At 37.5% G+C, this 14,324-nt stretch overlaps 1 protein-coding gene across 1 annotated transcript in view; it reads left to right on the plus strand.

Annotated features, from left to right (window-relative positions):
- The window catches only part of ece1 (endothelin converting enzyme 1), a 141,581-nt gene extending 128,560 nt beyond the window's left edge, over positions 1-13,021 (plus strand). Inside the window, exons 20-21 of the mRNA XM_061937801.2 lie at positions 4,568-4,663; positions 9,892-13,021. Coding sequence (XP_061793785.1) covers positions 4,568-4,663; positions 9,892-10,068 — 273 coding nt within the window. The 3' untranslated portion in view covers positions 10,069-13,021. The remainder of the gene's footprint in view (positions 1-4,567; positions 4,664-9,891) is intronic.
- The last annotated feature ends 1,303 nt before the right edge of the window (positions 13,022-14,324 follow it).

The following is a 14,324-nucleotide window of genomic DNA, read 5'->3' on the forward strand; positions in this document are numbered from 1 at the left end:
ATTTTCACGGTAGAAACCCTTCCCATAAGTGAGATTGGCAGTGTTTTCCAACGCGCCAGATCATCCTCAATCGATTTTAAGATTGGGGAGTAATTCAAGCGATTCAGATCTGACAATGTGGAGGAAATATTGATTCCCAGGTATTTAATGTTCCCTTTATGCAGCAGAATCGATGAGGTGCTCTGAAAGTCAAAATTAATTGGTAACACAGTAGATTTGGACCAGTTGATGGAGTAATCTGAAATAGAACTGAATTTATTGATAAGTGAGATTGTATCTTGAAGAGAAGAATGTGGATTTTGTAAGAAAAGTAATACATCATCAGCATAAAGGCTTATTTTATGATGAACGGTTGCGGTATGGATGCCTTTAATATTTGCATGCTGTCGAATAGCGGTTGCAAGAGGTTCAATAAATATAGCAAACAGTGACGGAGAAAGTGGACACCCTTGCCTTGTGCCCCTCATAAGATTAAACCTTGGAGATATTTGGCTGTTCGTTCTAACCGAAGCTGTAGGAAAACTATATAGGACCTTAATCCATTCTATAAATGAGTCTCCAAATCCAAATTTCTGTAGAGTAGCTAGAAGAAAATTCCAGTTCACTCTATCAAATGCTTTTTCAGCATCTAATGAAACAACAGCTGTTTTTAGATTATGAATAACAGAATAGTCTATCACATTGAGTAGACGGCGAACATTGTTGGACGATTGTCTCTCTTTGATGAAACCTGTTTGATCAGGATGTACTATATATGGAGTGACTTTTTCTAATCTTTGAGCTAATACTTTGCAGATAATTTTAAGATCAGCATTAATCAGGGAGATTGGCCGGTAACTGGATGGAAGTGTTGGGTCTTTATCAGGTTTTAGCAAGTGACTGATCGTGGCAGAGTTCATATTTGGAGGAAGGAATGAGTTTTCTTTCATCTCTAAAGCCATTTTCGTAAATATTGAAGCTAGCAGTGACCAGAATGTTTTGTAGAACTCCACAGGGAACCCATCAGGCCCTGGTGCTTTATTGTTTGGCATCTGTTGAAGAGCATCGTGTAGTTCGTCTACAGAAATAGCAAGATCTAAATTTGATACCTGCCTTGTATTCAATTTAGGTAAGTCTATACCATTGAGAAATGTCTCAATGTCTGAAAGAGATGGGTCAATTTGGGGTGTATACAAGTTTCTGTAAAAGTCTCTAAAGATGGAGTTAATTTCCTCAGGAACGTGTGTAATGTTCCCAGCTGAATCCTTGATGGATGGTATAGAGTTTTTTTCTTTGTTTAATTTTAGTTGGTTAGCCAAATATTTGCTTGGTTTATTGTCATGTTCAAATTTTTCTAAGCGTAACCTCTGGAGCAGGAATTGACTTTTCTTATCAATTATTTCTCTTAAATCTAATTTGAGTTTTCTCAGTTTGTTCAGAGTGTGATCATGTTGTGAATTCGCATAAGCTAATTCTAATATTTTTATTTCATTTTCAAGTTCCTGCTCTAGTAAACGTTCCTTTTTTTTCTTGTATGATGAATAAGAAATAATTTTTCCTCGCATAACTACTTTTGCCGTCTCCCAGAGAACGCACGCCGTGATTTCTGGTTGATCATTAAAATCTAAAAAATCTGTCCATTCTTTATCAAAATAGTTTAGGAAGTCTGGGTCCTTTAGTAATGATGTATTAAGTCTCCATTGTTTGATAGGTGCAGTGATAGTTTTGTTGGTGAGGGAAAGTGAGACAGGTGCATGGTCACTGATGATGATAGGATGGATGTGAATGTTTGAGATGTCAGATAAAATTGAGCTACTAGTTAAAAAGTAATCAATGCGAGAGAATGAGTGGTGAACTGGAGAAAAATAAGTGTATTCCCTAAGAGTGCGGTGATAAGAACGCCAGGCATCGCAAAGACCATAATCCTTCATATATTGCTTAAGTATTACCACTGACTGAGACTAACGGTGACTCCCAGTCACTCTGGACCGATCTATATTTGGATTAAATACTAAGTTGAGGTCCCCTCCTAGAATCAAGCAGTGGTTTGAGTGAGGAGAAAGTGAAGAGAAGAAAGTGTGAAAAAAGGAGGGGTCATCAACATTTGGACCATAAATGTTGGCGATACATAAGTTTCTCCCGTCAACAGAAATATTAAGAATGATGTATCTTCCCTCTATGTCAGTAATGGAGTTATGGACTGTAAAGTTGACCTTTCTACTTATGAGAATGGCTACGCCTCTCTGTTTGGAGTTGTAACTAGCAAGGTATGTGTGTGGGTATTGCGATGAATGCAGTTTTGAGGTATCGGACTTGGAGAGGTGAGTCTCTTGTAGTAAAGCAATGTCTGCTTGCATGCTCTTCAAATGATTAAGAATTTTTATATTTTTTTCCTTTGACCCGACACCACGCACATTCCAAGTGACAAACTGTATAGTGGACATACTAAACTAGACTGTAACTAAGTGTGTGGATGTATGTGTGTACTTTATGTGTAAATAATGCATGTCTGTATCTAAATGTAAACCTATCATGCATATATGTAGGTGTGCAGAGTGTGTATAGTTGTGCATGTATTAGCTGTGAGTGTAAATGCTGATGACAACAAGGGGACACACAACAGGTGGAGAAATAGAAAGACAAAAACAAAACAAAAAGTATAACATAAAAAGAAAAGAAGAAAGTGGTGGATTAAACAGGTAGTGAAATAAGTGACATAAAAAGGAAAACAAGAAAGTAAAATAGTAAACATGTTGGTTTACCGAAAGAAAGAGAGAGAGAGAGCGTATGGTGTTTACGTGAGCGCTATGTGACGCACAGGTGTATTGTGAGCAAGGGGGGAAAAAAAGAGAGGGATTGAAGCATAATGGAATAACAAAACAAAAAAAAATACAACATTTACCGTGTTTCAGACGCTAATAATACAGCCACGGCGTGGCTTCTGGATCACGGTAAAGTTGGCCGTTGATGAAAAGTTTATCCACCGCGATGACAGCACGGCATCCTTCGGTGATAAACTTCTTGCGAAGCGGGAACAGATGGCGGCGCCTGTCGAGAATTTCCTTTGGAAACTGGTCGTTGATGCTGAAGAAAAAATCTGTCACTCCTAATCGCTAAATCCCATGAAATCTTATACGTCTAGTCTCTTACGTGAATGAGCTAAATAATAATATTTGATATTTTACGGTAATGTGTTAATAATTTCGCACATAAGTCGCTCCTGAGTATAAGTCGCACCCCCGGCCAAACTATGAAAAAAACTGCGACTTATAGTCCGAAAAATACGGTATGTAAATAAACATTTACAACATATTTCTGTGTAGATAACTCATTTCACAATGTATATATCTGCGGCTTATAGTCCGGTGTTGGGTTAAAAATGTAACAATATTTTTTCCTCTAAAATGTAGTGGCTGCACCTTAGATCCCGGTGTGCTCTATAGTCCAGAAAATACGGTACACACCACTACTAGTCCTGCGTGGGGATAGTGAACAACAAATGAATGAAGTGACAAGCTGACAATTGTACGTTTGTTGACAAAAAGACAAGACATCGAAGCCTCAAGGTGACACAATCCAGTGAATGGATTTAACAGATACAAAGCTGGCAAAGCTGAGCTAGCAAACACACTTGAGCTAACGCTGTATCTCTGGCTGACGCCACACCTTTTAAAGGCACACACACACATTCTGATCTTACAGTTTGTATATTAAACGTTTCAACGGCATATGCCAAATATTTGAAGGTATGTTTAAGTACTATTACTTTCCCTAGTAATTAATTACATTTAGGGATGCCCGATAATATCGGACTGCCGATATTATCAGCCGACAAATGCTTTAAAATGTAATATCGGAAATTATCGGTATCGGTTTCAAAATTATAATTAATGGATTTTTCTTTTTTTTTGTCATAAAGAAATACAATCATGTGTGCTTACGGACTGTATCCCTGCAGACTGTATTGATTTATATTGATTTATAATGTAGGAACCAGAAATATTAATAACAGAAAGAAACAACCCTTTTGTGCGAATGAGTGTAAATGGGGAAGGGAGGTTTTTTGGGTTGGTGCACTAATTGTAAGTGTATCTTGTGTTTTTTATGTTGATTTAATAAAATAAATAAAAAAAATATATATAAATATATATATATATATATATATATATATATATATATACATATATATATATATATTTTTTTTTTTTTTTTGTATTTCTTGTACGGCCCGGTACCAATCGATCCACGGACTAGTACCGGGCCGCGGCCCGGTGGTTGGGGACCACTGGTTTAATGCATCCAGCGGGGCATCACAACAAAATTAGGCATAATAATGTGTTAATTCCACGACTGTATACTGTATATCGGTATCGGTTGATATCGGAATCGGTAATTAAGAGTTGGACAATATCGGAATATCTGATATCGGCAAAAAAGCCATTATCGGACATCTCTAATTACATTTATTAAAGAGTAATTCTGTCCGTGATTTAGTTACTTTTTTAGTAAAGTAACGTGTAACTATAATTCATTACTGTCTACAAGTGTTTTCAGAAGACTAGTCATGAGGTGTCTTGCTCCCTCTCAGGCTTACGTGAACTGGATGGAGAAGAACGGGGACGAGGCCACCCTGCCTGCCCTGGGAATGACCAACCACCAGCTCTTTTTTGTGGGCTTTGCACAGGTTGGTGTCTTCTTTTTTTCTCTCAAAATAAGGAAAAGGCTTTTTTTTTGTTCCGGGCTCAAACTATCGCCATCTCTATGAACCTTTGTGTACTCAAGTTAATTTTCTTAAGTCAAATAGTGATTTTATAAATAGTGATTTCTTGTATTTTACATTGGGCTGTGAAATAATAAAATATATCATTATCAGGAAATGACACTTTAGATTGTAAAAGCATTCATTAAAACAAGTTTTAGCTAACAGACTGAAATCCCTACATCACTACAATATGAAGTATAAACGATAAAACATTAAGAGTAAGTGAGCCACTGCTACCTGGTTTACTTCCCTGACAACCTCCTTGAAGTTTTGTAGTCCATCAGAAATATGCGGAGATAGAATGATTTGCATTTTACTCATCATGCATTGTAGTGGATTTAAATAGATGTAATTTTGAATTATGCATTTTTTGTATTGTCCACTTACCGTATTTTTATTTATTTTTCGAGTATAAGTCGCACCGGAGTATAAGTCGCACCTGCCGAAAATGCATAATAAAGAAGGAAAAAAACATATATAAGTCCGAAAAATACGGTAGTTAGTGGGCAGCTTGTGTGTTTTGTACCATAAGTATTAAGATTCTGTGCTGGTTTTAGATTATTTAGACCATGAGTGAGACAGAGTGTGTGAATTGGGACCTATATATTGATTATATTCACTTTGCTGCAATGCACATGGTCAATGGTGCAAACATCTATTAATTTGCAGCACTTTTGCCATTTTTGTGTGAATGCTCCAAATCACCAAAATTCATCTATTTATTATTATTATTCTTCTCCAGATTTTGGCGCACTCTACCTTCCACATTTTTCATCCGATTCAAACCGTTCCAACTTCAAACTGTTCAGCCTATTCGGGAATTGCAGGCTTTTCCTTGACAAATTCAAAAAATTCCCAGATTTCCCAGAATTATAGATTTTCCGGGACATTTTTCCCAATCATAATCAATTGGCCATTTTTCAAACATTCACCATTTCTACATTTTTCAACCGATTCAAACCATTCCACCTTCAACATATTCCACTCATCCTGGACATTCAAAATATCAATTTTCCAAGTTCAAAAAAACTCCAGGAATTTTTTATCAAACCCTTTTTTGACCATTTCTTTGGTGACTACTCCTTCCACATTTTTCAACCCACTTCAACTGTTCCACCGTCCAAACATTCCTCTAATCAGGACAAAAAACTAAATTGTTTTTTGAACAGGAAAAATTCCCTGATTTCCCGAAAATCCTGGAATTCCTTAATACCATTTCTCAATTAAAAATGTTACTACTTTAACATTTCTTGACCGATTTTAAAAATTCCAACACCAACTCATTAAAAACATTCAACTCTTTTAACATGTTACCAAAAATTCCCGCTTTTCCCGAAATTCCCGCTTTTCCATGAAATTCCCATTGAAATGAATGGGACATTTTTTAAGGTTTTACAACTCCCACATTTTTTATTCGATTCAAACCATTCCAACTCCAAAATATTCAGCCTGTTCGGGAATTGTGTGCTTCTCTTCAACAATTTTTTTAAAATTCCCGGATTTGCAAGAATTCACAGTTTTCAGGGACATTCTCTCATCCAACTAACACGTTCCCAAGTTCCAAACCAAATTCCGTTTTCCCTGGAAATTCAAACTCTTCAACATTCAAACCATTCCAACATTCAAACTGGTCTTAAATTCATGCTACATTCCGTCAGCATTTCAGTTCAACTTCAGCATTGGAGCATTCACACGCAGTTCCTTCAGGAATTGCCTCATCTAGTTCAACTTCAATGTTGTCAAAATCATTGCATTAGTTGCGATTATATCATTACAGTCAATTTTAGCGCATTACGTGTTTACATTTTTAAACTTAACGTTACTGTCTACATATGTCTCAACCTCTTCTGTTGCTTGACTGAGAGCAACAACACTACCACCATGTGGCACCAAGACAACATGATAGTTAGTATATTACGTGTCCAACATGGAACTTACATGTAGGAGAAGGTGAAAGTATCACTCCTAAGGTAATATCTTCATGTTCTGTAGCAAAATCAGGTTGAAAATATGAGATCATGTTGCATATTGATGTACGTTGATGAGAAATATATGATTGACCCGATCAAAGTCAGCATTTTCTCTGATCCGTTTTTACAAAGTTTAACATGTCATTGTGACAAATGTAAACATTTAATTGATAAATGTGATCTCTTAAAGGGGAACTGAACTTTTTTTTGGATTTTGTCTATCATTCACAATCTTTATAAGACAAAAACAAATTTTGTATGCATTCTAATTTGTAAAATACGGCAAGTAGAAGGTGGCTAACAATGCAGCTAATGGGAGTAGACAATTGGGCCTATAAAGCCCTCCACAAAACATCCAAAAAGCACCAACAACACTTTATTTACAGCTCGTGACCTGAATATTAACCAAGTATATTGTTATTATAAGCACTAACGCTGAGGACCTACAAACCCCGTTTCCATATGAGTTGGGAAATTGTGTTAGATGTAAATATAAACGAAATACAATGATTTGCAAATCATTTTCAACCCATATTCAGTTGAATATGCTACAAAGACAACATATTTGATGTTCAAACTGATAAACTTTTTTTTTTTTTGCAAATAATCTTTAACTTTAGAATTTGATGCCAGCAACACATGACAAAGAAGTTGGGAAAGGTGGCAATAATTACTGATAAAGTTGAGGAATGCTCATCAAACACTTATTTGGAACATCCCACAGGTGAACAGGCAAATTGGGAACAGGTGGGTGCCATGATTGGGTATAAAAGTAGATTCCATGAAATGCTCAGTCATTCACAAACAAGGATGGGGCAAGGGTCACCACTTTGTCAACAAATGCGTGAGCATATTGTTGAACAGTTTAAGAAAAAACTTTCTCAACCAGCTATTGCAAGGAATTTAGGAATTTCACCATCTACAGTCCGTAATATCATCAAAGGGTTCAGAGAATCTGGAGAAATCACTGCACGTAAGCAGCTAAGCCCGTGACCTTCGATCCCTCAGGCTGTACTGCATCAACAAGCGACATCAGTGTGTAATATCACCACATGGGCTCAGTAACACTTCAGAAACCCACTATCAGTAACTACAGTTGGTCGCTACATCTGTAAGTGCAAGTTCAAACTCTCCTATGCAAGGCGAAAACCGTTTATCAACAACACCCAGAAACGCCGTCGGCTTTGCTGGGCCTGAGCTCATCTAAGATGGACTGATACAAAGTGGAAAAGTGTTCTGACGAGTCCACATTTCAAATTGTTTTTGGAAACTGTGGACGTTGTGTCCTCCGGACCAAAGAGGAAAAGAACCATCCGGATTGTTATAGGCGCAAAGTTGAAAAGCCAGCATCTGTGATGGTATGGGGGTGTATTAGTGCCCAAGACCATGGGTAACTTACACATGTAAAGGCGTCATTAATGCTGAAAGGTACATACAGGTTTTGGAGCAACATATGTTGCCATCAAAGCAACGTTACCATGGACGCCCCTGCTTATTTCAGCAAGACAATGCCAAGCCACGTGTTACACCAACGTGGCTTCATAGTAAAAGAGTGCAGGTACTAGACTGGCTTGCCTGTAGTCCAGACCTGTCTCCCATTGAAAATGTGTGGCGCATTATGAAGCCTAAAATACCACAACGGAGACCCCCGGACTGTTGAACAACTTAAGCTGTACATCAAGCAAGAATGGGAAAGAATTCTACCTGAGAAGCTTAAAAAATGTGTCTCCTCAGTTCCCAAACGTTTACTGAGTGTTGTTAAAAGGAAAGGCCATGTAACACAGTGGTGAACATGCCCTTTCCCAACTACTTTGGCACGTGTTGCAGCCATGAAATGATAAGTTAATTATTATTTGCAAAAAAAAAAAAAGTTTATGAGTTTGAACATCAAATATCATGTCTTTGTAGTGCATTCAATTGAATATGGGTTGAAAAGGATTTGCAAATCATTGTATTCTGTTTATATTACATCTAACACAATCTCCCAACTCATATGGAAACGGGGTTTGTACTTTTAGCGGTGCCATGACCACAGAACGCTTACTAGCTTATGCTGCTCTATTGACATATTGAGCTGCTGCTTCTGTGTTTTTAAAAATTAGTTGTAGATTATAAATCATGCCTCTCGCCTGGATAGTAGAAGGTTGTTTCATTTCATTATTTCATTCATTTCCAAACAAATGCAACAATAGCATTTAGCATGGACGAAAAGGAGCAGAAAGAAGTAAGGCTTGTCAAAGAACAGTGCAAAAGAGAGGCTACGAGACGAGGGAAGCAGAGCACGGGAGATAACGGAGAGGGAGGGAAACGTGACCGCCTTTGTTGAGAGCCAAGGAAGAGAAAAAAAAAAAGGTTGTTTTTAGGTTCCGTTTTTAGGTCGATTCAATTTGTTACTTTTTTGTGTGCCGTATTTTTCAAACCATTGGGGGGGGAGGCACCGCAGTATAAGGTGCATTAAAGAGGTCATAATAAGATTTTTTTCTACATGTTAAACACTTCCTTGAGGTCTACATAACATGTAATGGTGGTTCTTTGGTCCAAATGTTGCATAGATGATGTTTTACAGACCATCTTCAAGCCGTATCTTCAGAATGCGCATTTTGTGGGCGGTCTTATTTACGTGCCTCCACATCAACAGCATCTTCTCCCCGTCATTTTTGTTGTATCGGTGGTTTTTAGCGCTTCCATAACAAGTCTACTGACAGATGGGTTAGAAATGTACACTACTTTATATGAGAAATGGCAACAAGAGGATATAGAAAAAGGACGCAAAGCACTGTGGGTAAACCTTAAACCATATATGGATAATCCACCGACGTCATTTGTTGACCAGGCGTCAACTTGCAGTCCACACGTATTTCTTGAGTGTGACTGCCACACTTATCATTGCACCATGTACCAAATAAAAATTGTTTGAAGGCTGGTAAGCACAACCAGAATTAATACGGACTTTAGGCATAAGGCGCACTGTCCATTTTAGAGAACATGAAAGGATTTTAAGTGGTTTTTGTAGTCCGAGAATTGAGGTACAGTTCTAATCCAGGACGTGTTTATTGGCTCTGTATAATGCCACTAAAAAATGAAACCCTCCTGTTCTAGATCCTGTGTAGTCCCATTGCTTTGCAGCGACCACACTTTTGACTTCATGAGAGAAAAAAACACTACACCTTCTTCTCGCAGGTGTGGTGCTCGGTCCGGACGCCCGAGAGCTCGCACGAGGGCGTCATCACCGACCCGCACAGTCCGTCCAGATTCCGAGTAATCGGGACAGTATCCAATTCGCGGGAATTCTCCCATCACTTTGGCTGCAAGGCCAACACGCCCATGAACCCCAAACACAAGTGTGAGCTTTGGTAGTCCCTCCCAAAGTTGGTAGGCCAAAAACCACGGAACCAGCCTACCTGTCTTACCACTAACATGTCTCTCTGCGCCTTCTTGCCAGGACTGTTTGGAAGCTTCCGTCTCCATCTTCAGGTTGAATGTTTGCCATAAAAGTGCTTTTTTTTTCTAACACTGGAGATAAAAACCTTTAAGGATGAGAGAAGAACTCATGTTTTCTAGCCGCTAACATCTAGCGAGCACCCACTCTGATGATTAATTTTATTGTCCCAAACTTTTTCAGGACTTATTCTGTATATCAGTGGTCCCCAACCACAACCGGGTCGCACTTTCATTCATTCATTCATTTATAAACTACCACATGTTCTCCAACTTTACTTTGGCCTGTCCCACTAAACACACCAATAAGTTTGTTCATAGATGTATATAACAACTTCTTTGTTATATTAGATTAATAAACACCAATAAGTTTGTTTATGGATGTATACAACGAATCCTTTGTTATAGTACATTAATAAACACACCAATAAGTTTGTTTATAAATGTATATAACAACTCCTTTGTTGTAATACATTAATAAACACACCAAAAAGTTTGTTTATAGATATATATTACAACTCATTTGTTATAGTACATTATCAAACACACCAATAAGTTTGTTTATAGATGTATATAACAACTCATTTGTTATAGTATAATATTAAACACACCAATAAGATCGTTGAAAGATATATATATATATATATATAACAACTCCTTTGTTATAGTACATTAATACACACACCAATAAGATTGTTTATAGATGTATATAACAACTCTTTTGTTATAGTACATTAATGAACATATCACAAGTTAATGTGTCAGATTGTAGCCAAAGTCTAATTTCCATCTGCAGTGCCCTGCAGGGTGACAGGGGTTCTTAACCTTTTTGACGTCAGGACCCAACTTTTCCACTACAGATGGCCCCGGGGACCACTCCAATATTGCCACTGAATTAGTAATCTTACTCTTGATTTAGATCATATTCAATGATTATATCTAACCGACTTACAGTTCACTACCTTGTCAAATTTTATAAAAGCATGTGTTCATCACAAAGATTATGTTATTGATTTAACAAAATAAACCTTAGGCTTAGGTCAAGCTGACTTGAAAAATAAGTACGAACCAAATAAAGAATACATTTACATACAATATGTACTATGGTGTGTTAGAATAAATCAACTAAATTAATAATAAATATGTTTCTTAACCAAACTTTCAATAAAATTAACGTCACTTTAGTCATTATTTTTGTGCCTAAGGAATTTATCTGACATTAGCGCCAGACTTCTTTTGTTTGATATTGTCACTACTGCCACAAGTGGTGGAAAAGTGTACTACAACTGTGTACAGCTGCGGCCTATACAGACCACAGCTGAAAAACACCTATATTACATTCTAGGGGGCGCTCGCGGCCCAACGCTGGGCCTATGCTTAATTAACACTGGTATATAGCAGTGGTGTGCCATCAGGGCCAGCAAGGCCTTCTCTGCTGACCTAACAGAAATCATGATCATTAATTTAAAAAAGTTTATTTTATTTTTAATTGACTTTCCATAAGTATATAAAAGTATTCATCATATTCTCTTTATGTCATATTTGGCTCCAGTGTTGCTCTTTTAAGATAGAGCTTTTATCCAATCAGAATTCAGCTAGCTTGTTGCCAGCGCTGTATAAATTCTGCCGTAGGCCTTCTGACCCAACATTAGTGGCGGCTGTGCAGTTTAACGAACAGAGGACATTCAGTTGACAATAGCCTTACGTTGAAAGTGACTGTGATTGGATACTTACTCCCAGGTATCCAATCACAAGTTGTGATTTACGAAAGCAGAAAGTGGCACCGGAGCCATACTCGGCCAGCGGAGAAATCAGCTGTACTCACATTTTTTAACCAACAAAGTAGCAGAGCAAAATTAGGTGGCATATATAACGGTTTGCCTGTCATTTCCACTCAAATCAACCAACTACGAGCGGTATTGTGAGTTCAAATATATTTTTTAACATTCAATGTTTTTTTACAATTATTTTTGACAGTACCACGTCCGATGCGGGTTTATTGAGTTTTAAACGCGCAAAAAATAGCCCTTTTTGTACACTAGTGACAAGTTGAGTTATTTCAATGACCAGTAGTGCGCAAGTGTGTTTCTGTATAGTATTTTACAAGCCATAGCTTTCGTTCTTGATTAATGAAAACATTCTTGGCAAATGCTTTAAATAATGGTATTTTGAGAGGTATTTATTGAAGTCGGACTAAGTAGGACATCACTGAAGGCCTAGATGGGAAACGCACGGCCCGCCACTATATGCCAGGGCTCCTACTACTTCAGCGTTATTTATGATGAGTTGATTTTTCATGCTCATTGTTTTGCTGTTTTTATCCGCCACATGTGGAAATAATGCACACATTAAAGCGGACCTGGTGGACAAAAGGTTGGGGACCCCTGCTGTGTATGAATGACAGAAACATGCATTTATGACGAGATGTCTGTTCTCCTAACCCCAACTTTCTGTTTCACATCCTTCAACCTAATTTCACTCCTTTATTCATGTCACTGTTTTATTCAACACTCAACTGGGGGACTTTTTGGTTTTGTTTGTAGCCCAGGGTGTTTTTAAGCCCGTTAAAATATGAAAGTCCGCTTAAAAAGGATTGCAAAGCCATATTTATCCAGAATGTTTAGAGTTCTCTCTCTGTGAGGGACAGATGCACTGTGTGTGTACAACTTGGTCCAGCAGTTGTTTTGACTGGGAGAGAATTGCTGCCCTGACTATTTCATGACAACGCCACTTTCCGACTGCTTGGAAACACGGAAAGAATATAGCAAGCAATAAAAAACAAAAAGCTGCTGAGACAACCAAAATAGACTAAGATGATGTTGTTTTTGTGTGGAAATATTATTTTGTATAATAAAACAACTATAAAACTTTTGATTTTTGGTTGTCTTTTTATTTGAATGCAGTTTTACTGCAGAGGTTTCACAGGGATGTGCAAGAGGACAGTAGATGGCGCTGCTGTTGCAGAAAAGGGATGATTGTCAAATAGTTTGAATGAAAACCATACAACGCCAGAAAATGATTAAAAAAAAGAATCTGATAAGAATATTTCAGGGAGTTGTATTTTTAATGTGATTATTGAGCTAATAGTCTGTTTATATTGTTTAATTATCTAACTGAGATTTTTTGTTTTCAGATGATAAATTCAGCTTTGAGGTTTGGATATATGTGAAGGTACACAATTATATATATATATACATATATACATACAAACACATACATACGTATATACACAAACACATATACACACATTTACACACACACATATATATACATATGCATGTCACTAGGACTAACACTCCAAAACAGTATACATACTGTATATACACACATATATACATACATAAGGCACAAGCGGTAGAAAATGGATGGATGGACATATACTCACACATACATACAGTATATGAACACAAAGATATACACACATATATGCATGTCACTAGGAGTGAGACTACAAAACTATATACAAACCCCGTTTCCATATGAGTTGGGAAATTGTGTTAGATGTAAATATAAACGGAATACAATGATTTGCAAATCCTTTTCAACCCATATTCAATTGAATGCACTACAAAGACAAGATATTTGATGTTCAAACTCGTAAACTTTATTTTTTTTTTGTAAATAATAATTAACTTAGAATTTCATGGCTGCAACACGTGCCAAATTAGTTGGGAAAGGGCATGTTCACCACTGTGTTACATCACCTTTTCTTTTAACAACACTCAAACGATTGGGAACTAATTGTTGAAGCTTTGAAAGTGGAATTCTTTCCCATTCTTGTTTTATGTAGTGCTTCAGTCGTTCAACAGTCCGGGGTCTCCGCTGTCGTATTTTACGCTTCATAATGCGCCACACATTTTCGATGGGAGACAGGTCTGGACTGTAGGCGGGCCAGGAAAGTACCTGCACTCTTTTTTTTTACGAAGCCACGCTGTTGTAACACGTGCTGAATGTGGCTTAAATGATAAATAAATGGGTTGTACTTGTATAGCGCTTTTCTACCTTCAAGGTACTCAAAGCGCTTTGACACTACTTCTACATTTACCCATTCTCACACACATTCACACACTGATGGAGGGAGCTGCCATGCAAGGCGCTAACCAGCACCCATCAGGAGCAAGGGTGAAGTGTCTTGCTCAGGACACAACGGACATGACGAGGTTGGTACTAGGTGG

The sequence above is a fragment of the Nerophis lumbriciformis genome, linkage group LG03 (genome assembly GCF_033978685.3).
Source record: "Nerophis lumbriciformis linkage group LG03, RoL_Nlum_v2.1, whole genome shotgun sequence".
NCBI classification, from domain to species: Eukaryota; Metazoa; Chordata; class Actinopteri; order Syngnathiformes; family Syngnathidae; genus Nerophis; species Nerophis lumbriciformis.